General features: G+C 33.0%; 4 protein-coding genes across 4 annotated transcripts; 3 read left to right on the top strand and 1 right to left on the bottom strand.

The window, feature by feature from the left end:
• The first annotated feature begins 1502 nt into the window (after nt 1–1502).
• On the top strand, nt 1503–3879 carry LOC100780948 (leucine-rich repeat receptor-like serine/threonine-protein kinase BAM1). The gene has a single exon (XM_003536571.5). The coding sequence runs from the start codon at nt 2526–2528 to the stop codon at nt 3705–3707; it is 1182 nt and encodes a 393-aa protein (XP_003536619.1). The 5' UTR covers nt 1503–2525; the 3' UTR covers nt 3708–3879.
• Nucleotides 3880–6474: 2595 nt separating this feature from the next.
• Nucleotides 6475–8505, bottom strand: LOC100306702 (uncharacterized). Its single transcript, NM_001248240.2, is given in 4 exon segments — nt 6475–6758; nt 7257–7432; nt 8240–8341; nt 8423–8505. Coding segments are annotated over 4 exon segments (429 nt in total). The 5' UTR covers nt 8469–8505; the 3' UTR covers nt 6475–6653.
• Nucleotides 8506–9491: 986 nt separating this feature from the next.
• Nucleotides 9492–14830, top strand: LOC100779521 (sodium/proton antiporter 2). The gene is made up of 10 exons (XM_003536568.5): nt 9492–9851; nt 10212–10388; nt 10516–10644; nt 11520–11696; nt 12207–12313; nt 12801–12921; nt 13113–13174; nt 13281–13583; nt 14112–14406; nt 14487–14830. Exons 1-10 carry the CDS (start codon nt 9603–9605, stop codon nt 14601–14603), a joined length of 1737 nt encoding a protein of 578 aa, XP_003536616.1. The 5' UTR covers nt 9492–9602; the 3' UTR covers nt 14604–14830.
• A 995-nt stretch (nt 14831–15825) lies between these two features.
• On the top strand, nt 15826–21994 carry LOC100780409 (triacylglycerol lipase 1). The gene is made up of 9 exons (XM_003536570.5): nt 15826–16485; nt 16658–16777; nt 17514–17654; nt 17999–18109; nt 18195–18338; nt 18418–18458; nt 18551–18627; nt 20419–20514; nt 21579–21994. Exons 1-9 carry the CDS (start codon nt 16360–16362, stop codon nt 21899–21901), a joined length of 1179 nt encoding a protein of 392 aa, XP_003536618.2. The 5' UTR covers nt 15826–16359; the 3' UTR covers nt 21902–21994.
• Nucleotides 21995–25550: the final 3556 nt, after the last annotated feature.

Below are 25550 nucleotides of genomic sequence, written 5' to 3'. Positions count from 1 at the left end.
AAGAAAGATCGATTGTATTAGTTTGGACAGTTACTTGGACTTGTTTTTGCTGCAATTTTTTCTTCTTCAAAGAAGCATGGCTATTTTAGAAGAAGAAAAATTATTAAAAGACATGTGCGACACATGATCGGTTGGAGTTAAAAGTCTGACATTGTCAAGGGATTAGGGAATATCAGTGTGACCAACACCAAAAAGTTAGGTTGTTATTAATTCGTAGGAACAAAAAAATGAGTAAGTGCATGTGCAGTTAAAGTAAAACTAAGAAGAGGGTGTTAAGATAATTTATCTATTAAGTACTCACTTCCCTGATTATAAGACATAATTGATCAGTTTATGAAAATTATAGAATGAAAAATAATTTTTATATATTTGTATAAAGATTACGTTAATAACATTAAATATAAAGAGAAATGTTTAGTAATTAAATTTGTAAATGCAATAATATTAATAAATGTTACCAAAAAAAAACATTATTACTGTTACTTAATTTTTGAAATGTGTACGTGCATATTTTTTTTTTTTACATATTTCGGATGATGGATTATTTTAAGATAATTTTTTCTTTACATTTCTTAGTTTAATAATAAATAATCATTTAATAAATTATTGAATTCTAAAATTTTAGTAAAAATTATTAAAAATAATGTTAAACTAAAAAAATTGTCTCTAATAAATTAATTTCACACCAATTTGGTCAAGAATGAATATTCCAAGGCAAGGATACAATGCAACATGAAAATTAAGAAACGACTGATGTTAAAAATGGTAGGATATTGCGACGAAATTCACATTTTGAAAATGAACATAAATTATGTATATATAATAAAATATTTTATTTATTTAAAGGTTAAAAAATATTTTTAAGCATTTTCTGCTCATAAGTGTGGATGATTTATTTTGTAGGAAAATTTGTGATTGACTCTTAATGTGTAAAAATCCTTCAGCTCGATGATAATCATAACATTGTCAAATGAAATTATCCTTTGACTTAATAGGTTGAAATATCATTGACATAACAAAAAATTCAATTAATGAAACTTTAAAATATTTTAAAAATGTATGTGATAAAGAAAAATAATAGTTAAATTATACAAAGTAAAATAAGCTAAACGTGATATTTGATATTAACATAAATGAAGTATCAAGTAGTTTGGTATTAATATAAACATAATATTTTTATTGAAAAAAATCAAATAACTACTAACACGTCAAGGAAATAAAATGAGGATCATAGAATAAATTATCAAATTTTAAATTTTAAGATGTGCAAAATAGATATCTTATATTTGTTTTCCCAGGTTATATTGATAACTCAAAGCCACGTGATTTGGAGGAATTGGAAGTTTATATATATGAACTTACAAATAATTTTGATGGCTACATTTAAACAGCAGTGATATATATATATATATATATATATATATATATATATATATATATATATATATATATATATATATATATATATATATATAGTATGGATACTATTTGAATGCAAGAACTCATTGTATGTATAAATAAATGAGAATAATCAATGATAAAAAATAATTATAAAACCTTAAAAGGACAACAATGTTGTATAAAGATGAATCCCAATATTGACGTTAATGAACTTGGTCAAACCACACCCAGCCATCTATATTTTCATGCGATACATATATAAAAGGCAATTGCCAAGAGGTAATAATGAACGTGTACATTCTAGTTTACGAAGGTCATGATTGTAATGAGATTGTGAGAAACCCACCACAATCATTATTATAATCACAATTCTAATAATTTTCATGCTATTTTTTTTCATAACTTCTATCCAATGTATCTCATAATTTTGTCATCATATTAAATTTTTGTAATAATGTTTCAAGAGGAAGCATTTCCCATCTGTACAATTTATAGGCAAAAATTTGGAGAAAGTATATTCGTACCATACACAAAATAATATTTTTTAGATACGAATATACTATCCCTAATTTAGACATTTGATCCTTATACGTTAATTCTTATATTTTTCAAAATCTACAATTTTAGATTTTTTATTTTAAAATTAAAACATTTAATCCTTTAATTTTATAAAATCTAAAATTTTGATATTTTCATAAAATTTAAAACATTAATTGATAAAAAGTTAATTTAATGTGACTCAACATGTACTATAAAATTATTTGTTTAATATTCATGTCATAATTAATATTAATCTATTATCAATTAATACTTTTATGAAGTGAAATCTATGTATTTAATGTCCCCTCAAAGGAAGTTTTGAGGAAGGACCAAAATCACATGCATTTTTTCTTCTGCAGAGCAGCATTTGTCGCCTCCCATTTCACCATGTACTTTGTTTCTTTTTATTATTACTAATATCAGACATTGTACCTGAAGCATGGCCCTTCCCCCCTAAAAATATCACCAACCACTGACTCACACACCAACACTCCAAACCGACGACCATAACACAAACTAACACCTAGAAAATTAACAACTAAACAACCCATCTTTTAGTCAGAAACCATACCACCAAATCCAACATGCAAAACCTCAATTTCCTCTGCCTAACCATCATTTCCATTTCTCTGATCCACAACTACAGCATCCTAGTCCAAGCCCTGACCTCACCCTCAGACATTGCAGCACTCAAAGCCTTCAAGGCCTCAATCAAACCCTCCTCCATCACACAATGGTCATGCCTCGCCTCATGGAACTTTACAACCGACCCATGCTCACTCCCTCGCCGCACCTCCTTCATTTGCGGCCTCACCTGCACCCAAGACTCCACAAGAATAAACCAAATCACTCTCGACCCAGCAGGGTACTCAGGCACACTCACCCCACTAATCTCTCAACTCACACAACTCACCACACTAGACCTCGCTGAAAACAACTTGTTCGGCCCAATCCCCTCTTCAATCTCTTCACTCTCCAACCTCCAAACCTTAACCCTCCGATCCAATTCCTTCTCGGGCACAATCCCTTCCTCCATAACCACCTTCAAATCACTCCAATCTCTTGACCTCGCACACAATTCCCTCTCTGGGTATCTCCCCAACTCAATGAACTCCCTCACCACACTCCGCAGACTCGATCTCAGCTTCAACAGACTAACCGGTTCAATCCCGAAGCTCCCACCCAACTTGCTCGAACTCGCGATCAAGGCCAATTCTCTATCTGGGTCTCTCCAAAAACAAAGCTTTGAAGGGATGAAGCAATTGGAAGTGGTGGAGCTCAGCGAGAACGCGCTCACCGGAACCGTCGAGTCGTGGTTCTTCCTTTTGCCGTCGCTGCAGCAAGTGGACTTGGCCAACAACACCTTCACGGGGGTGCAGATCTCGAGGCCACTCGAGGCGCGTGAGGGAAGCAGCAACAGCAACCTCGTCGCGCTCAACCTCGGGTTTAACAGAATCCGAGGCTACGCGCCCGCGAATCTCGGCGCGTATCCCGCGCTGTCGTTCCTGTCGATTCGCTACAACGCGCTGCGTGGCGCAATCCCGCTGGAGTACGGGCAGATCAAGTCCATGAAGAGGCTGTTCCTCGACGGCAACTTTTTCGTCGGAAAGCCGCCAGCGGGGCTAATGGAGGCCGGCACGGCGGTTTCCGGCAGCTTGGGGGACAATTGTCTGCATGCGTGTCCAGGGTCGTCGCAGCTGTGCTCGCCCGCACAGAAACCTAGCTCTGTTTGCAAGCAAGCCTACCGTGGTAGACCAACACCGTAATCTGTTGTCGGTTAAAATTAAAAAGAAAAATAAATTATAAATAATAGATAGATTTCTATTCTATTTTTTAAAAAGGTTCTTTGTATGTAGAAGTGCGTTACTATCTGAATAAAAGACGATGTCTGTGTAAAGTGTAAACTATGGTCTATGGTAATGAATGGTGTTTATATTTGTTCTTGTGATGATGACGTTGATATTTTGAATTTTTAAATAATTTAAATTATAGTTATACCTCACAATCTCACAAGTCACAACACATGTGCGTGCGTGTTATTATACTATTGATTTGCTTTTAATGCTTTAGATACAAAGTCCGTTCTGGGTCCGGCTACCGTCCACAATAAGAGGTTCATATCTGTTTTCGAGTTCAAGGAAGTCCCCACCGACTAGCGCTCCCTGGATATGTGTAATCATAAAGCAAATTAAAACAAAAGAATAAATAGTTGGTAAATATTAATAAGTGTTTTTGGGCTTATTGAGAATCTCACATCCGCTGATTAACAAACATGATAACTGTTTATATAATTGAATAGACCATTTCCTTATGAACTGATTTTTAAGAAAATCTTTCGATGTTTATACTGCACTTTACTTTACAGATTTAAGACTAATAAAATTTTTAAATAGAATAATATTATATATATACATATTTATTTTTCCTTTTTAAAGGAAGACTTTCATGTTCCAATGTTAGATAGTAAACTTTTGAACCATCTTGAACTGATGGTTTATCTTTTATGGATTTTACCAGTTATCTTAAATATTTCTAGACGAATCTTTATTGAAGACGTCCTGAAGATTGATTGCTGTGTTGTTGCACTGACTGAATCTCATTTCATTTTCGAGATATATGCTCCGCTAGTTTTATCACTTTTATGTGTCCGTGTTATTGATTTTCTGAAAATGTTGTCTTCTGTCAGAAAAAACAACAAAGGCCGCAAACTTAAGTGTAAATCCAGGTTGTGAGAAACCAGGTTGAAATTGAAGGCATATAATCTATCTTCACTTTTAGAGTCTCTTCCTGAGGTGAAGGCATCAAAGAAACCAGGTTGTGAGAATGACAGCAAACTTAAGTGTAAATCCAGGCAGATGTTAGTGTGAGTGTTTCCCATCATTATTCAATATTGCATTGCCAACTTATCATTTGATATGTAAGATTGTATTTGTAACCTATTGTCCTTGTACATCAGATTGACTGAAAGAGATCAAATTTCTGCTGTTCTCAATGATCCTAACTTTCAAGCGGATCCACTCTCTGCCATTCATCAATATATATAGAACAAGCAACCATTAGTAGAGGAACAACCCAAGAAAAAAGTGAACAAAAATGGATCCAAGAAGAAGAAGAAATCAAAGGCTTCAACTGGACTACAATCTAGGGAAATGTACTGTCTTTGTGTGGCTGCTATAAATGATCATTTTTTTTCAGGGTCTTTCCATAATTTTATTACTTCCTCTGTAAAATCGAATTATGAATGCAAAAATCAACGGTTATGGTAATTGGTCACTATTTTGATAGCAGTATTTATTGAATAGGTGACTGACTTCTGCCGAGCATAGCAACTCAATGTAGTAATTAGGAACACATGAAACTTCCCACATATATAAACAATTTTTTATGAACATTGAAGGGTTCCTAAAAAGAAGAGAAAAGATAGTTCAAGTTAGGATTGTGACATTCGTTTGATAATCAAGTCATCTAATGTTTTAAATTCATTTTTTGCCACTACCTTGTATAAGAATGTCTGTTCAAATAGGAAGACCATCCATAGTTGAAAGTTAATCATGTTGTGTATAATTGTGGCTAATATTTATTAAAGGAGTATGACCAGGATCGTGTCATGCTTCCTGGTTGGAAATGTTCAATTGCGAATCAATTCAAGACCTGGGATAGAGTCCTTGGCCGGATATGGCAAAGTACCTTGAATGTACCTGGACGGAACGGAAGAATTCACTAGAGAATTTATGTTTCTGGGGGTTGGGGATATGATATTTGTAAATAAAATGAAGACACCCTTACTTTTTGTTCGTCAGCAACCTAGTAACACTCGTGGCATTTGGGAGGTCCTGTATCTTGACGAAGACGAATTATAGCACTATATAGTCCATAATGCAAATGGAAGCATGAGGCAAATCTGGGTCTCAATAGTTATTGTATTTGACACCTCCTGTTGCATTTTAGAAAGTTCATTTCGAGATGTAAATTTACATTTTGGAATTCTGGAATACATAGAGGTGTCAGATTCAATAATTGAAATATAGAAAATAAATGCCTCCTGCTTACAAGATACTGCAACAAGACAGTTGCTTTCTACACCCCGAAAATTGCTTCCTGCACCAATTCAGAGTGTTTTTTTTACCTTTCGGATTGGCCAATCCAGAAGGTGAAAAAGGTGATGGAAACAATTAAGTTGTAATCTTGAACTTGAAACAATTAAGTTGAGTCATGATCATTAAGAACGAAACACATTATAATAGCTCTGCATTAAACTCTCATTTTTAGGTTGAGTCATGATATTGACAATAACAGTTGTGCCCCCAAACAAACAGACTACTGGTTGCAGGATCATTAGTTGTATATACTGTAAAGAGTTGTTTATTCTCTTGTGTAGCAGGATATTCTTCCGTGCCAATTTTAGTTGTGTGAGTAATGCATTATGCTGATTGCAAACTCTTCACGATATTAAGTGAAAACCCTCCTTAATTCTCAACTTATGCTACGAGGACAACACAATTCACAAAACTAAAGTTTGACATGGATGAAGGCAACAGGGAAAGCTGAGGTCATACTATATTTAACACGTAGTTACTTTGATTTTTCAGGCTTCATTGCCAATTCTTTTCATCGAAACAAATATTACAGAAAAGGATGATAAAATTAATCTCCCAAAATGAAATCTCTGAGCTTCAGAATTTACAACAAACACAAGGAGTCGGAATATGTGATTAGTTCTTTGAGGCTGACTGGAAGATAAAAACAGCCGTCAAGACACCCACAAGTGCTGTTACTGCAAGGGCAACTGTAGGCAGTGGACTTGTGAGTCCAAAGTTCTGCAAAATCAAAGTAAAGGAATACTGTTATTCTTTTGCAATGGATCGTTAATAATCTCTAGAATTGGGGGGGGATAGGAGTAAGGAGCATCAGAACTTCATAAAGCTTAGAATTAGTTAAGTTATGTGAACCCATATGCTTGATTTTGAACTTAATAGTTTAAAAGATCATGAACAGTTACTCAGATTAAGTTATTACCAACGAGGACAATAATAATGAAAAAAAAAAACACTTGAGCTTATTTTACCAGTGGATGCCACAAGCTCAATGAAGTAAAGGAGCGAGAAAGATTAACGTATTAGTGTATTACAGTTAGAATATCAAAGTAAACTTCAAACAGGTAGAGGATTATAAAAAAAGGAGGCGAAAGCCAATTAATCATTTGACGAAAATGATAAATTGTATCATGACTGAAAGTTGTAGACAAGTGCTTGCCGTCTAAGTCATGCCTGAAGTAAGAATCCACTAGTTACTAGATAGTATATACTGTATCGTACCTCTAGGAGTCCCTTCCCGGTAGCAATTTCAACAGTGATGGCTACTGCAAACCCAACCATGGCTAGCCGGCCTAGCCACACATCTAAACTGTTCCCTTCCTGGGTACTTTGCTCACATCTTATTGAAACAGGCATTGCTTTGCATGCACCATTCCTTCCATGATTTCTTCGAATCACTAGAGAGAGACAATTCAAACAATTCTTTAGTTCCACCCCCTTTCCCCAACCATTCAAGAAAAAACATCATAAACGTTATAGTCTAATGGATAAAGCTACAAATCCCAACTGTAAATACTTTAACAGATTGACTTTTAGGATTATATCAAGAACTGACGAGAAGATAGTGGTGAAACAAAATAAAAAGTGATTATCCACAAACAATGCGGCGATATTGCAAGTTTATGTGAAAAAAATTAGCGGCAATATTTTCAGATACCACTTCTCATTCATGCTATCATTTTTAGTTGCTTAAAATTAGCTAGTTCACAGGCTTAACTTGTGTGATCCTTCTATCGAAAATAAGACACAGGATAGAAAGCAGTTTTTTCCTAGATAGAAAAACCAGATTTTGCAATAGAATGAAACAAAGCTGTGACTCACCAGCTTATTTTGCAATAGATTTAATTGTGGCTAAAATTAAGTCTAGGATCTAAAAGATGTACTAAACATTAACAGAAGAAGCTGTGGCCTGTAGTAATCTCCAGCTGCAAAATTCTAAGATAGTCTACTCTACAAAAAGTTTCAGTTCACGAGTTCTACTTTATTTCAGAATCGTAACTAACATGCGATTATTTTTTCTTTTTCTGTTAATTAACATATTTGAGAAATTAAGAAGAACCCCAGATCGCTAAATCATCCGAGCATTCAATTTTGAAGTTAAAGGTAGTAATTATTGTGAATGGAATGCAGTGACACTGGCATAATTGAATGAAATTTTCAAATATGATAAGGAGTAACCACAGCACAGGAACTAGAAGTCTTACACAGTGGGGAACCAGCGATGAATGATGCTCGAGTTGGAACCAAATTCCGATGAGGAAAGTGAGTGGTGGGAGAGCATTTTGGTGCAGTGAAAACACGAGCATCTGCAACACAGTTCAACTCTGAGAGTTAGAAATTGAACCTGAGATTGTTTCTTTCTGATAAACGAAAGAGAGAGAGGTTACCGCGAAAAGAGATTGAAAGAGAAGCAAAGGGTTGAACAAGTGCCATGGTGGTGACTTGCAACTAGCTCAATTGTGCGGTTCCTACGAATTTTGCAGTGTTTAATGTTTATCTCTTGCTTTTGTTCAAGCGGGGTCAGTGGCTCAAACTTGTTCCACCATAACCATTCCTTAAGTCCCACGTGGCCTCTGTAATGATTTTCTTTTTGTTTTTTCAACTATAAGAATTGAATAAAATCCTTAAATTTATCACACTTACCCAAACTTATAATATAAATATAAAGAAGATGATTTTTTTTATACATTTCAAAATATTTAAAAGTAATTTGATGATAAAAATATAAATAAGATCATTTTCACATTTAATTCCTGAAAAAACTGTCACATTTCATTTTTTTATTTAAGTAAATATATTATGTGTGTATAATTCTTATTTCTAGATGAGAAATTAAAAAGAGTCAGTTTTTTTAGAGGATAACTATCACAGCAAAATATTTTCAAGAACAAGAGATCGAAAAAAGATGATTTTTTTAGGGATTAAATTATAATTTAATCCTAAAAGAAATTTCATTATTGTCAAAAAGTACATTAAAATATAAACATTTAAAACTTTAATTTTTTACTTTGTTTAAAATTTTGCTCTAAAGTTTATGCATTCTAATTTATAAAACATGGATACATAGTATAACTTTTACCAATTTTATACTTTGCCTTTTAAACCTTTTACTTTTAAATTTAGAAATTATTTATATTTAAATTCATTATAAGTTAATAAATTCATTTTTTTTCTTAAAAAAATATAAACTAATGAGCCAATTTGTTTAAATTTATTTATTAAAATAAATAACTTTTTTAATAAAATAAGAATATGTTTGTCTAAACTATTTCAGGTTAAATAAAAAAATAAGATTTCAATTTTAAAAAACACTTTCTTTTTATTTTTATTTAAACAAACTTACAATTGTCACCTAACAATGGTCAAAGGCACACAGAACATGACAAAAACATAGTTCTTGGAGTAAAGAAAAAATTATTCGTATTGCCCTTATTAATTTTTAAAACTAGAACTAGAATCAAATTGGACTCAATGTTATTCCTACTATGAAATTAAATTGACCCATCCTGTTGATGTCATCTCATTTTGCCAAGTAGAAGTAGAACACTCAGTTGTGTTGTTGTGCGAATGGCTACGTTTTCAATTGGGACACACTTGCCCATGTTCCAGCATTTGCATAATTCTAGACTTCCACTTCTTGGCCTTTGCACCGTTGAATCTTCACCCTTCTTTGGCTCCTCTTCTTGCAGAACCAGATTCGCAGGTGCCATCCCCACGTTGCTCCGTCACAATGTATTGGCACGTGCCGAAGATAAGGCCAGAGACCCTACACCTTCTTCCTTTCAGCCTCAACAAAGTTCTCAGCAACAGTTTCAGGTTCTTCTTCTGTATGACCCATTAACTGAGTTCTAAGAATACCCTTTTAATCATTTTGGTCTGCTTATATATGAATTTGGATATTTGATGTTGAGATGCATAATCTGGGTCAAGGGTACCTCACTTATACATGAAAGATCCAAATTTTGCGGAAAATTGATTGAATATTTGAATTCAAAAATAGTGGTCGAATCGGCTTTAGTAAGAACATAAAAATGTAAAATCAAAGGGTTGATTGTGGTGATTCAGTCAGTTAGTTGTGCATCATGGAAAAGTGCACATTAGTATGTTACAAGGTTATAGAAGCTGCTTCTGATATGTTAATGCTCACACTGCTCTTCACTTCGAAAATGGTATCAGAACTTAACACCAGAATCTGGGAGTTGTGATCCCCTATGTTCACTCGATGAAACAAGCTCACAAGAGTTTGAAGACAGCTACCAGCCCAAGACTGATTTCCTCAAAGCTGTTGCAATATTAGCAACAGCTGCAACTGGGGCAGTGGCAATTAATCATTCTTGGGTAGCCACTAATCAGGTACTTCAATGTCCTCTATCCTGATTTCAATGCTGCACATTTCATAGTGAAGTACGTGTATTAGGGAAAATATCTCTAAATATGCATATTCTAATAGTTATTTGTTTTCCATGACATTGGACTGTAGGATCTTGCTATGGCATTGCTATTTGTAATAGGATATGCAGGCATCATATTTGAAGAATCTCTAGCCTTCAATAAAAGTGGAGTGGGACTGTTGATGGCTGTAAGCTTATGGGTGATACGGAGTATTGGGGTAAATGTCTATCTTTTTGTGTTTTAACTTTTGAGATTAATCAGAATTTAATGTGTCCATTGTTATGCTTTTGAGATTTAGGTTGCAGTTGCTGTTTGTCTGATAATGTGCAGGACACAGCATACTATGAATGCACTTAATGCATCTACTCCCATATATGCATATTTGTAAATTTCAAATGGAAAAGAGATGCTTAAGTATCTGGTACCATATACTCATATATGCACTTTTTTTTTCTTAGTGTTTGTTTACTTGGTCATCTTTGCAAAAGATAAGGAGGAACTAATAAGGACAATTTTTATGTATCTGGTACCGGTACCATTATGTTCAAACATATGGCCCTTCCACATCCAGCCTTTAAAATTGCAGCACAATTTCAAGTGTGAACCAAAGGATCTTTATATTTTCAACATTGGGTTTGATTTCAAATCTGCAAAAGAACTTGTGGTCTTATATATGCTACTATCTGCATTTGGAATAAATCAACTTTCTTTTGTTGAACCTTACACAAGTCTCTGAAAAAATTATAAAACTTAGAGGGATTTCTGGACCTAAGAAATGTAAGTTGATTTGGCTCAAAAACTACAACAGTTTACCTTGAAGATTGTGTTTTTCATTTGGGGATTAATTTTTTTTCCAACAACTGGTAGCCACAGATACACAGAATATGATGTAGAAAAGTGTAATTTCCACTGATATAATGGAAAATAGGTTGCTCCTGACCCTATAGTTTCTGTTTCCTTAGTGTCAGCATCCCCGAATACAACCACTTAATAAATGATGGTTTGCCTACTGATATGTTAGTTACAGACACTGGTCAGTTTATTTATATTTTTACATTTTGAGGTTGCTTGTCTCCCTTTCTTTATCTATAGGCTCCATCAACTGATATAGCTGTTTCAGAGCTTACACATGCATCTGCAGAAGTCAGTGAAATAGTGTTTTTCTTGCTTGGTGCAATGACCATTGTTGAGATCGTTGATGCTCATCAAGGATTTAAGCTGGTTACTGACAATATAACAACCCGAAACCCACGCCTTCTCCTCTGGGTGGTAAGTGCTTTCACTGCTTTGTGTCTGCATTGTCAATCCTACTAGAAATGCTTCCTAGCAGATTCTTTGCAAATTGAGAGTTCTTGGAAATTTGAATTAAATTAGTTGTTGAATGTTACTGTTAAATTTGGATGATGCACACAGCAGAAGGGCTCAGATTCAAGAGCTCCTACTCACAAAATGAGGTTGTACCAGTTAAGCTGCACAATAACAACAAATTTTCAATTTTTGATATTTAAAATGTTGGTATTTTAAAAGACATCACAAACAGAAGGGCCGACAAGACTTGGTGCATGTTTGCTTCTTGATTGTTTTTGGAAAATAATAGTTTTTTTAAAACTCTCTCAGAAAGTTGATAAAAAAAAGCAATTATTCTTTAAAATAAGATGAACCAGACATGCACCAATTTCCATCGCCACCCCCAAACCTAAATTCAAATCTTCTGCACTTCGCATCTCTAATTATTTTCTCTCAATAATGGGAGTTGACAAATTAACGTTAAATTTGCAGATTGGAATTGTTACATTTTTTCTCAGTTCAGTTCTAGACAACCTGACATCCACCATAGTTATGGTTTCTCTGTTGCGGAAATTGGTGCCTCCATCAGAGTACCGAAAGTATGTGTCTGTTATGTTGTTAACTTCCAATGTAATGTTTAACCCATTTGATGAAGTATTAAATATGACCATATTTAAGGTTTCAAGTATTCGACTTCTAAAGCTTGATAGCTCTGCTCCTTCCTGGATCAAATGAGCAATTTTATACTGCAACACTCTGGCTTTTTTCATTGTCTTAAAAATTCTTAATTATCATTTGGGAGATCTTGACAAATTTTCCTCCAGAAATGAATTTTTAATCTTTTTACTCTATCAGTTCCTGCTAGTGCTTATGATTCATAAATATGAAATGGTGTTCGCCTTATCATATAAATTTTTAATCTGCATTAGTGAATTTCAGAATTTTTTTTTGAGGGCATAAGAATTCAGAAAATCAGAGGAGTGGATGAATCTTCTAAGTTTTCATTTTCTAGTATTCTCCAACTATTTTGAGGTTTGGATACACCTTATCAAATCCTCAGGTGGTTGATTTGGATTCTGTTGACAGGATTCTTGGAGCTGTTGTTGTAATAGCAGCAAATGCGGGGGGTGCATGGACTCCTATTGGTGATGTTACAACTACTATGCTGTGGATACATGGGCAAATATCTACAGTTCAAACAGTGAAGGTTATCTGTTGGTTGGAAATTTGTTCCTGTGTGATTTGTTTGTTTGAATCGCCCTAAATTAAGATTTCTCCTTTGTGAAAGTCTCTCTGTTAAACTGATCTTTGATGCATGAAGATTGAAGAACACTTGGATTCAACTCAGTGCAATGCAGAATGAACAAGTATCCATAATTGCATTTTCTTTACTTATAGGATTTGTTTGTACCTTCAGCCGTTTCTCTAGCTGTTCCACTGGCTCTAATGTCCCTGACAAGGTACTCTTCTTCCACTGCAAAAGTCAGCCACAGGCTGATTTGAATTGTGAGATTTAGCTCAACATATTACAATTCAGATGATGTTAATTTTTCTTCTTCTGTTCAGTGAAGTTAATGGGAAGGGACAAAATTCTCCCAATGTCTTGGCATCGGAACAGATTGCTCCTCGAGGACAGCTTGTTTTCTCTGTGGGTTTAGGAGCTTTGATTTTTGTCCCAGTATTCAAGGCTCTTACAGGTTTGCCTCCATACATGGGGATGCTGCTTGGACTCGGTGTGCTTTGGATCCTCACAGATGCTATCCATTACGGTGAATCTGAAAGGCAGAAGCTAAAAGTACCCCAGGCTCTCTCAAGGATAGACACCCAAGGAGTACTATTCTTTCTGGGAATTCTATTATCCGTTAGCAGGTAATAGAGAAATATATTTTAATTTTTCTGCTGTGGTTAGCTTTAGACAACAACCAAAGTGTTCATGCATTTAAATCAATAAAAAACATGTCATCAAATATGTCATTGTCCCTTTGTGTAGAAGAGCACTTACTATGACTTAATCGATTAAGGTCCTGTTTGGATAAACTTTTCCATAATGAAGAAAAAACAATGATATAAGCTTCTCCCATAGGCTAATTTGTTGAAGCTCTCTCATATAGCTTTTCCAAAAGCTAATTTTAACTTATGCATAAGCTAATTTTAGCTTATGGAAAAAGCTTATTTCATTTTTCCTTCTTAATTGCTTCTTCTAAAACTGTTTATGAAAAAAATTATACAAACATGACTTTGATACCCCAAAAGTCTAGTCCTTCTGGAAAGATGATATATTACCTGTTTTACCTTTTCTTTTGCATGAACTGTGATTACATTATGGCATATGTTTAAATTTCCAAATTATTCATGTTAACTGATTTACTTGATCAATTTTAACCATCATATTGGCAGCCTGGAGGCAGCTGGGATTCTTCGGGAAATAGCAAACTACCTTGATGCACATGTGCCAAGTAGTGAACTGATTGCCAGTACTATTGGACTCATATCTGCAGTAATAGACAATGTTCCATTGGTTGCTGCCACAATGGGAATGTATGATGTCACTTCTTTCCCTCAGGATTCTGAGTTCTGGCAATTGATTGCATTTTGTGCTGGTACTGGTGGATCCATGTTAATTATTGGCTCAGCTGCTGGAGTTGCGTTCATGGGGATGGAAAAGGTGGACTTCTTTTGGTACTTACGAAAGGTATTTCCTACTCTACACATAAGACTTATATGATGTTTGTAAGTAATTTATGACAGAAGTCATTTGTCTCCTTTTTGCAGATTAGTGGCTTTGCTTTTGCAGGTTATGCTGCTGGTATCGTTGCCTATTTAGCTCTCCATAAACTCAACATCTCCCTACCAACTCTAGCAGAGGTTCCTTTCCTTTCTGGTTCATAAATCAAGAATCCAGACTTCATTTAATTCGATTTTCATGGCATCAAAATCAACATAGTTTTAAAATTATGTATACAAGTCTTAGAGTGTGTTTCGATAGGCGTTCTATTCACGTTGAATGAAAAAATTACACATTCCAATGCACAAACGGAAAAGCTATGTGATTTGTGCATTGAATTTAACGCGGGTTTAGTTGGATGCAACTATAATCTAAACACACCCTTGAAGGTTATGATTTTGCTAAACAAGAAGTGAGCATATAAGAGCACGATCACAAGAGGCGAGAATCGTTAATCTTGACTAATCTTAATTATCTATGTAACTAAGTAAAGTTGAATGGTTATATATATGTATGTATATATACATAGGATGTAAATCATTTTAAATTTAAATTTTATTTAACTGTAAAATCTCTAAAAAATTTACCAAATAGGAAATTAAATATCTAAAATATTTTATTTGTCTTTTATAAAAAAATTAATTTGTATCAAGATCGGTACCACAATAATCATCACTATTGTGATTGTTGCCATAATTACTGTTATTATCACCACCAACATGATTTACACAGTTGTCGTTAACAACGATGATCATGACGACGATGATGGTGGTGGTGGTGGTGTTGGTAGTGAAAGTAATGGCGATAACATTTATGGTGATAATAATCATGACGATGGTAATGTGGCGACAACAGTTGAAATGGTAATGACAGGTTTGAGATATTTTAAGATAATATTAGTTAAATTTTTAAAATATTTGATTTCTTATTTGATAAATATTTTACTATTAAATAAAACTTTAATTTAAATTTAAAATATTTTAATTTAACGATTAAAATTGATTATTTTCAAATAAAACGTGATATATATATATATATCACGATTCAACATTTGAATCATAATTCAGGAAATTTCATATTTCATAGACACATAGTTGTATTTTATATAAATATTATATTTATTTTATGAGGACAAGTCTTGGTTACCGGTAAGGGCACGTTTTTATGCTTACCCATACTAGTGAGAAGGAGGAGAGGAAAGGCAGAAAGATATTTTGAGTTTTAAAATTAAAAAAAATAAAAATACATGGACCAATAATAGAGAGTCCTGTATATACACCAAACTGTTAGTAGTATAGACTAGAGCCGGAGATTTTTTCTTTTCTATAATTATTGAAGCCTAATAATTCACTATAATATAAAATAAGAGATTTGTCGCGTTGGAAAATGTTGGGAGCACGAAAATTAATAATAATAAAAAAGGCCAGAATGGGTGAAGATGGAGAAGCTGGATTAACAGGTCTAATTCTTCCTTCACTGCCCTCAAGTGCGCGTTTTCAAAAAAATTCATCACTGGTAAATGGTAGCAGTTATTTAGTTGGCTGACCGAAACCATTTATAGTTTCTACGGAGCACAATGTTGTTCCATGAAACTTCTGCAATCAATCTTCTTCGAAAATTGCAACAAAAATACATACAACGGAACTCATCCAATTTCAATGGTTGCGAGAGCTAACGGAATTGAGTGTGTTTGAAGTGATTATGGGTCCTATGAGGATGCTGAATAACAGAAAGAAAGGACAGCAGAAGAAGTTTTGTTAACCTATACCGTATTTATTATATCTATATTTACCAATTTTTTTCTTGCCATTCCATACGATAGAGCGAATAGTTCGTAGTAGGTGTTTTTAACCCCCACGCGATCTTATTATGGATGGTCCAACCAGCATTATATGATTGGGAATAACATCACAATAGGGGATGATGATGATGATGATGATCGCCATAACTGTCTCCATACTCTTGGGAAATGTTCAGAGCTTCGACGGCGGTAGTTTGTGTGAAGAGCTCATTATCCCCTCCGGTTACCCCTGCTCCGAGTATACGGTACTCTCTTTAACTCCATAATCCAAGCTTCTTCTCTCTTTTCATCCACTCCGCATCACAATTCTACTATACCTCATTTTCATATATCATATACCGTTCCGTTCTGTTTCTGTTTACAGTTAATCTCAAAATTGAATAACGGACTCCTTTCTTTTGTTTTGTTTTGTTTCAGATTCAAACCAAGGATGGTTTCTTGTTAGGTCTTCAGCGTGTGTCTTCTTCTTCTTCCCTTCGGCTTCGGAACCATGGAGATGGAGGCCCTCCGGTTCTGCTTCTGCATGGATTATTCATGGTCACCTCCTCATTTTACTCTTCCCATTCATCACAATGCAATAAATGTGTTAACTACACTACAATATATTGCTTTTTCGTTTTCAATTGAACCCGTTCCGTTTCCTATTTTAACTCAATTGGCTTTGACTTATGGATTTCACCGTCTATTATAAGTTTCCACTGTAACTGATGACTAGGAAGTTTACAAATGTTGTTGTAGCTACAGTCCATTGTCTTATTTGCACGGTTTTTGGGCTGTGTTTGGGATAGTGTCAAAGCTTTTCTCCTTTATACCAAACTCGAAACGAATAAAACCTAATTTCATCTCAAAGTATTACTCTCTCTCCTACATGGTCCTTTTAAGGTAAAAAAAATAAAATTATGTAAGTACTTAAGTAGTTCCTCGATTACTAGAAATCATGCTGAGTAGTTCTCCAAATATTAAAAAAAACCCTTCAAATTGGCCACTGAATGCTAGTTAAATATAGCAATTTAGGAACTAGATTGATCAATATTCAATACATGAGGGATTACTTATATTATTACCTTAAGGACTACTTAGGAGAGAGGGTAATGCTTGGAGGACCAAATCATAGGTTTATTCAACTCGATACATTCGTATCATGTTTTAACCTTTGACTTTTTTAGGGGAGTGAGAGTTCTTTAATTCCTGTAAGTGTCAAATTCATTTTTTAGTTTTAAACCATTTCATTGAATCTCAACTGTGATTTGTTGATGCTGTTTGATGCGATCAGGCAGGTGATGCATGGTTTCTAAATACTCCGGAACAATCACTTGGCTTCATACTTGCAGATCATGGTTTTGATGTTTGGGTAGGAAACGTGCGTGGAACACGCTGGAGCCATGGACATATATCTTTATTAGAGAAGAAAAAGGTGGATAGCTTACTTTATCCTTCTGTGTTGTAAAATTTATTGAGTGCCTGTCAGTTGTTTGCTTAGTTATTATTGTTTTATTATTTTCAACAAATGAGGCTGATTGCTTCTTTTCTCTCTAAGAGTCACTAGGGACGTGTTTGATAAAACAGAAAATTTAGCATTGGAAGTTCCTTAGTCGGTACTGAAATTTTTAGTTACAAAATCAACAATTAAATTGAAACTTTTCATTTTGTTAGCACCTTATTATCTTTGGTGAAACAGTTGGAGTTCAAGTTTGTAATACATTGCACCATATCTGTGATGTGAGTCATGTGACTAATTGAGCTTTGGTTCATTTGTAGCAATTTTGGGATTGGAGTTGGCAGGAATTAGCCCTGTATGATGTTGCGGAAATGATCAATTACATTAATTCAGTAACAAACTCAAAGATATTTGTAGTTGGGCATTCACAGGTATTTATAATTCTTGACATTGACCTTTTCACTTGCTATTTGGTGGTTGCTATAGCATACATTTTATGTTTCCCATCCTCCATAGGGGACAATTATATCTTTGGCTGCCTTCACTCAACCAGAGATAGTAGAAAAGGTTGAGGCTGCAGCTCTTCTATCTCCAATATCATACTTGGATCATGTCAGTGCACCTCTTGTACTTAGAATGGTTAAGATGCACATTGATGAGGTATTTCTTAGTTTGTTCTAGTAATTTTCACAATTAAAGTGGATCCTTGATATGAGAAATGATTACTGGTTTTGTTCAGATGATTCTTACCATGGGCATTCATCAACTAAACTTCAAAAGGTTTTTATCTTGTTCTTTTGCTTGTGTTCTTCAATGTTGTTTTAGTTTGGCAAATGTTCACTTTATATATTTTTCTTATTTCCACTTTTCAGCGAATGGGGGGCCAGTCTCTTGGTTTCCTTATGTGATACCCGCCTAAGTTGCAATGACATGCTTTCATCCATAACAGGTGCATGTCGCTCAGTCTATGTGTCTTCTGTCTTTTCTGAAGTATATGATTCTGAATTCACATTTAGCTGTTTGTTATTGTCTTCTCCAATTTTGAGAACTCCAGTCTATTGCGTTTTTTAGAGTGCTAAACTGTCCTATCCAAATGATGGAATTCTCTATTGCTATTGTCCATGGGAGGATTAAATTGATGATGAATTTATTTCTTTGTTCTCTGTTTGATGTGCTGTTGTAAGTTTGTCCAGTTATGCATTAGTAGGGCTGAGGCATCTCATGTCTTTGGTTCATAAATACATGAGTGTGCATGACATGTGGAGACAATTCTTCTCTGTTTGCATCTTCAAAGGATTTCTATCTTTTTTCCTCCCCTTCCCCATTAAAGTGTCAGTACTCAGTTAAGATATAAGTTGATTTGTTGCAGCAACCACAAAACTTCCTGTTATGTGCGCAAATGCCAGGAACTTAGGATTTAAAACATGTCTGAGTTTGTAAGTGAATTCAACTTGGCGCAAATAAAAGATTGCAAATTTCTGAATTTGTAAGCGTTGTCTGCCCACTCAATTTAAATTGATGGATCATTGAGTTGGGTGTTATGTGAAATCTGTATCCTCTTGAGCATGAAGGGGTGAGACGGTGAGTCCTCTCTGTTAGGACGGAAGGGAAGTAACAAATAGTTACGGACAGTTTGTTATAGGGGATCTGTCAGTTAAATAGTGGGAATGAGGATGGAAGGATTCATTCTGAGCATAAGGAAATTTGTATGAAAGGGGAAACTCTTTGCAGAAGGGAATCCCTTGGAAGACAATTCTTTCTGCTATTTTCATGCCGTTCAACAAATTTTTTGTTTCTATCAGTTTCTCATTTCACTTTCCTGCTTCAAAATACTTTAAATTAGTATTTAATATTTTTAGTTTTGTTGGCAAGAGACATGTTCTGCCCATGAGTCAGAGTATGCAAGTTTACAACTGTATCTGATTTTACTAATAACAAAATTACCAGTATGCAAATTAAAACATCAAATTATTAAATTATTATCATGCATGCACTTATGTCTTTCATTATGCCAGTGTTATCCGTTATTGAGATGCTCCATTGTCATGTCCTGGGGATAGGAAAAGTTATCAAAGATAGTAGAGTAAAATGTCCCAATTGTCTTTAGTGTTTTGTTTTACCAACTTCCTGTGGTACTACTCCGAGATGCAAGTGGTCTATGGTGGAAATAAGTCTATTCCTTGAATAAAGCTTAAGAAATAAAAAGCATGGGTGACATTTATGGTGTGGGTTGTGTGGATGTGGATGGTCAGTTGTTTAGTTTTTTTTTATGTTAAAAACAAGAAATTTGTATGACATATGTGGAGTAGAAATTCGTGATTTCATGGAATGGAATTCCTTTTATGCAAGGGACCAGAGTTTGGCATTCCCTTCATTTTAGGTGCTTACGGAAGAGAGTAACTATAAATATGTGAAGTAAACAAAAAACAGAAACTATCCTTCCCTTGAAAATAATTATTGACATTGCTGTTAGTTCACTGACATTACCTGAAACTCAATGTGCTGATCAAACTGTTCAGATCTGCTTACATTGATGGCCTTGGCAGAGGATATTCCCTCATTAAGAGCTTAAAGATGTAATCTGCTAACAGATTCAATGATTAACTATTTCAATGACTCATTTTGACCAATAAAATGTGAAGTTGCTCTTTTGGCTCATTCTACAAGTTTCAATAGTTTTGTTGTGTTTGTTTCTTTTTTGATAAATGCTTCTACTCAAGACACTTTGATGAAATTACAGGGAAGAATTGTTGCTTCAATGAGTCACGTGTGGAGTTTTATCTTGAACAAGAACCTCATCCATCATCGTCTAAAAACTTGAACCACCTTTTCCAGAGTATGCTTCATTAACTTTCATTTGGGTAGCTCTTAATGACACTTTCTCTGTGACGGTCCCACTAGTAACCATAATTATATGTTGTTGCTCTTATGAATACTTCTACTTGTTATCATCAAATATTTTCCTCAGATCATGTCTGATATTGATCATAACATTTGCATGATGTTTTAACGTTTAGCAGCTAAACTGGCCTCTGTAGGGATAGAAGAAATATCATAATTATATGTTGTTGCTCTTATGAATACTTCTACTTGTTATCATCAAATATTTTCCTCAGATCATGTCTGATATTGATCATAACATTTGCATGATGTTTTAACGTTTAGCAGCTAAACTGGCCTCTGTAGAGATAGAAGAAATATTGGAAAATAAATCTGAAATCTGAAGACAATGTTCTGTTGTATTTACATTAGCCAGGGGAAATGAAGTTGATAATTTGTCTAAATGTCAACCTTAATTCTTGTTTGTTTAATTTTGTGGTTGATAATATTGTTAACCTCTTCATTTAGTGCTTGGCTACATGCATCAAAATAATGCATGTTACTCATATATGTTTCCAAGAGTAGGATGTTTTCCTCAAATGGGCTAGTATTATTTTCAATCTTGCTAGTAGATTAGCTAAAGCAAGTTCTGCTATATTTTCTTCCTTTTTTGGTAATGCATATTTCGTTACCAGCTTGGGATATATGGTTATGATGTTTATGACATGCTTTATCTTGCCAAAGGCCACACATCTGTACAAAGATTAGTACTGGCTAGCAACTGCCATCACTTCTTGGCTGGCGGTGAGCCAAAAGATGGGTGCACTGAAATTCTTGTTATTTATCTAATATTTGATTTATTAAGGTATCGGTTAACCCATGTAACCGATCCTACTTAGTGGGAAAAAGGTTTAGTTGATATTATTAAATACCTGATAGTTTTCAAGAACTTGTCTTTTAATTTGAACTTCTGTGTTATTCACCCTGACTTTTAAACAAAATGATGGTCTAGAAATCAATATTCATGTGCCATTATTATTCTTAATATTTCTGTCTCTGATGACTTCGTTTGTTCAATAGTGATCCGCAAAGGTACCTACTCCAAGTATGATTATGGAAAGCTAAAAAATCTGATAGAGTACGGCAAGTTCAATCCACCAAAGTTCGATCTTAGTCGCATACCCAAATCATTGCCTCTGTGGATGGCTTACGGTGGAAATGATGCTCTGGCAGATATAACTGATTTCCAGCACACACTCAAGGAATTGCCATCCCCACCGGAAGTGGTTTATCTTGAAAACTATGGTCATGTTGACTTCATTTTAAGCTTGCAAGCAAAACAAGATCTTTATGACCCTATGATTAGTTTTTTCAAGTCATCCGGAAAATTTAGTAGTATGTAATGTTTGCTTCCTTCCGGTATGATGGATGTAATTACTGTAATGGTCTACGGGTCCATCTATTACTGCACTTACTGTAAAGTTGAAATATTAATATTCTGTGGAGTCCACCTTGATTTTCTGTATGTATATATGATGACAGATATATAAAGATCGGCGTCGCATGACCTGTTTCTGCAATCTGTAAACAACATCACCCGATTGGTTAAAAGCTAAACAACATCATTATGACAGATTGAAACTTGAAACCATTCGATGATAATGATAAAAGTTGAGACTACTCAATGTGCTTATAAATCATATATTAAACAACCACTCGAGTATATCGATTGATGTTTTATGACTAAGCTTATGTTTTTATTTTTAAAGTTGATCTAACGTGAAAGAGAAAAACTGTTGGAAACCTGAAAAGAGAGAAAGTGTTGGCTTGGCGTTGAACAGATTTTAAAAACGAAAACGTAAATTACTAATATTCGACGTCCATAGCTAACATCACAGCTGGTTCTGAAAAATTACCCGGTCAACAATGCCTAATTTAACTAATTTTCTTAATAACCGAATTTTATTTTCTCGGTCTTAATTATTGTATTATGTCATTCTAGGGAGACCAAGAAAATTAAATATAGGAAAGAAAATATTAATTTTATAAAATAAGTGATTTAACTTATCATCACTAATTTACTTTTTGTCTTTATAACTCACTTTATAAGGGATACACTTTATAAAGGATATAAGTAGAAAAATTTAATTATTGTGATATTTTAAAAAAAATGGCAAATTATTTTGGAATATTTTTTTTCTTTTCAAACAAAATTATTATGGGACGGAAAAATATTATATTTAATACTAACCCCTTCTATAAGATCTAATTATTTAATTTATTAAGATTAAGAAAATTGATTAATTTAGTTGATGACACTAAAATATGTCTTAAATTTATAATTATTTTAAAATTATTTTTGTCATTAATACTTTTCTCTCTCTTTTTTTTGGTGAAAACTTCTTGCTTTCAAATTTTTTTATTAATATATTTTTTCTCTTATTTTAATAAAAAATATCTTAGTTATGACTTATAGAAAAAAAAACAAATATTATTTTAAGTTTGAATCTTATAAATAGGACCTATATCACAAAAGATAAACATTTGTTTTTATATAGTCACAATATTTTATAAGTAAATATTTTAAATATATAAATTATATAATAAATTGTCTTTATATATATATAAATTATATTAATTTTGGATTTAAATTGTGAAATTTGAAAATAGTTTTTTTTAACTAGTGACACTTTTTTAAAGAAAATATTGAAATCCAATATATTTTTTTGACGGAAATCCAATATTTAGAGATAGAGATAAAAGAAAATAAATTAAAAATTATATGCAATTAAGAAAAGTTGTTTGAGATAGCTGAGAGAGATAATATTTTTTTGCTTAATTTTTTTTAGGAAAACAAAAAGAATATATTATATATTAATAGATTGGGTATGGCAAAAGCAGTGGCCAATTCACCGATTAAAACAGAAAATATATGAGATGCTATGCATCATAACAGATGATAAATAACGAGAAAAAACTCACTGGAATTTTCCAGTAGGAAAAATATATACACAGGTATATTTCTTCTCCAATTCTAATAACGGGAAAGAACCCCAACCCGATATAACGTGGCTAAACCTGTTATAGCGACACAGCATTCAATTTGAAAACATAACAGTATAAATATAAGTGTATAACAGACCAAATTAAGCAATAAATGCTTCCTGAATCCACGTTTTTTTTTTTTTTTGGCTACTTAGGAGAGTAAGTATGAGATGCACCTCTAAAAAGGGTAGAAAGAAAATAATCACAATATTTAATTGAGAACAATGAGAGTGAGAGTTTTACTCTAAAGGTTGTATATATTAATTTATAATATAGAAACAAATTGGTTTAAGAAGTTAAGCAAATTAAAATTAATTTTTTCCTCAAATGCATAATTAATTAGAATTTAATTGAAAACATTGAGAATGTAAAGTTTTTTAAATGGTTGTTTAATCATTGTCATAGTAGTATAATAAATACTTTTAAAAGTTATATTTTGAGTAATTTTTAACTGACTAAAAATATTAAAATATTTACATTAACACTTTAATAAAAATAAGTTCAATTAATTTAAAAATAAAATTTTGTTTAAAATTAACTAATCCATTTTATTTAAAATTTGAAAGTCAGATTTTGTAATTTCATAAAAATAAAATTTTATTTAAAATTAACTAATCCATTTTTTTTCTAAAAATTACACCACTTTAATTTATCATTGCACTCAAAGATAGTAGAAATAAGAAAACACCCTTGTTGTTGAGTTAAGAAAATACTTTTCATAAATTTCCCTTGTTTCAAAATAATAAATTTGTTGTTAAATAATAAAAGTTTTCATATGATATTGAAATTTTCAATAATCAAATAATCAATTTAAATTTTTTGAAATAATATCATTATATAAAGAACTGTCTACTAAAAAATTTAAATAATTATATAAAAAGTGAATTTTTATTATAGTCCTTAAAAGTGTATAACACTATCATGGGCGGTTTTTTTTTATTTAAAAAAGTGTTTTTAAAATAAAATAAACAATTTTATTGTTTCTGATGGATTTATCTAAATTTTTTTAATCTAAAATAAATAGTTTTATATTTTTTGAGAAACAAATCATATTTACTTCTTAAAATCATGTTTATATAAAAAAAAATATGTCATTAAATTATTATTTTTAATTTAAAACAAATTGGCCTCGTATTAGTCCCTAAATAAAAACTCAAATAAGTTCTTAAAGGTATAATCCATCAATTACGTTAGTCTAATATATTTTTTAAAAAATGTGTGAATTAAATAATATTAGTAACATTATCTAATAACTAAAATAATATTTAATAGTTAAATTTAAAGTTTTACATAAAATAACTAAAAATTTTCATGAAAAATAAGTATTATCATTTTTAAATGTATAAACTAATCTAAAAGAAATCTAAAAAAAAATTAAAAGAAGATATTTGAAAATGACGACACATAATAAAAAAAAGTCACAAACTTACTTTCCTGTCACAGACGTGGAATCAAACAACCCAAGAGACGTATTCGATTTCTCCATTCGAAAGTCTCCAAGGTAGACGACGACAATTGGTGTAAAATTTTATTATAATTTATATATTTTGATTCTTTTTTTGGTGACCGGAGGTAAATATAACTAGAACCCACGCGGAAAAATTACAGGAGAAGAATCTGCCAAAAGAGGCAAAGGAATAACATCAAAAAATTGAAAAGGACTTTAGAAGTCTGTACATCTTGAATTGCACATAAAATTGTTTTTTGAGAGAGTAAATTCGATAGAATCCAATCAACTTCAAAATAAACTTGAAAGAACTTGAAGAAGAAGAACCTTGATTGAGAGAATAATTCAGGCATCAGAACAACACCCAATCCCATATCATATTGCCATTATGATCTCGAAGTTGCCCATCCATGCTGGCCCTACTGAAAGCATCAACAGCCTCTGGAGGAGGCATCCATTTAATACCACTATGGATCTGTTGGATTTTGTTCCAAATAATTATAACTATTTGATTCACACTAGGGGAGGACGGCCGAAACATCACTTTGTTCCGTTGCAAC

Source organism: Glycine max, chromosome 10, assembly GCF_000004515.6.
Source record: "Glycine max cultivar Williams 82 chromosome 10, Glycine_max_v4.0, whole genome shotgun sequence".
Lineage (NCBI taxonomy): Eukaryota > Viridiplantae > Streptophyta > Magnoliopsida > Fabales > Fabaceae > Glycine > Glycine max.
Note: the sequence above shows the minus strand (reverse complement) of the source record. Positions and strands in the feature narration are given on the sequence as shown.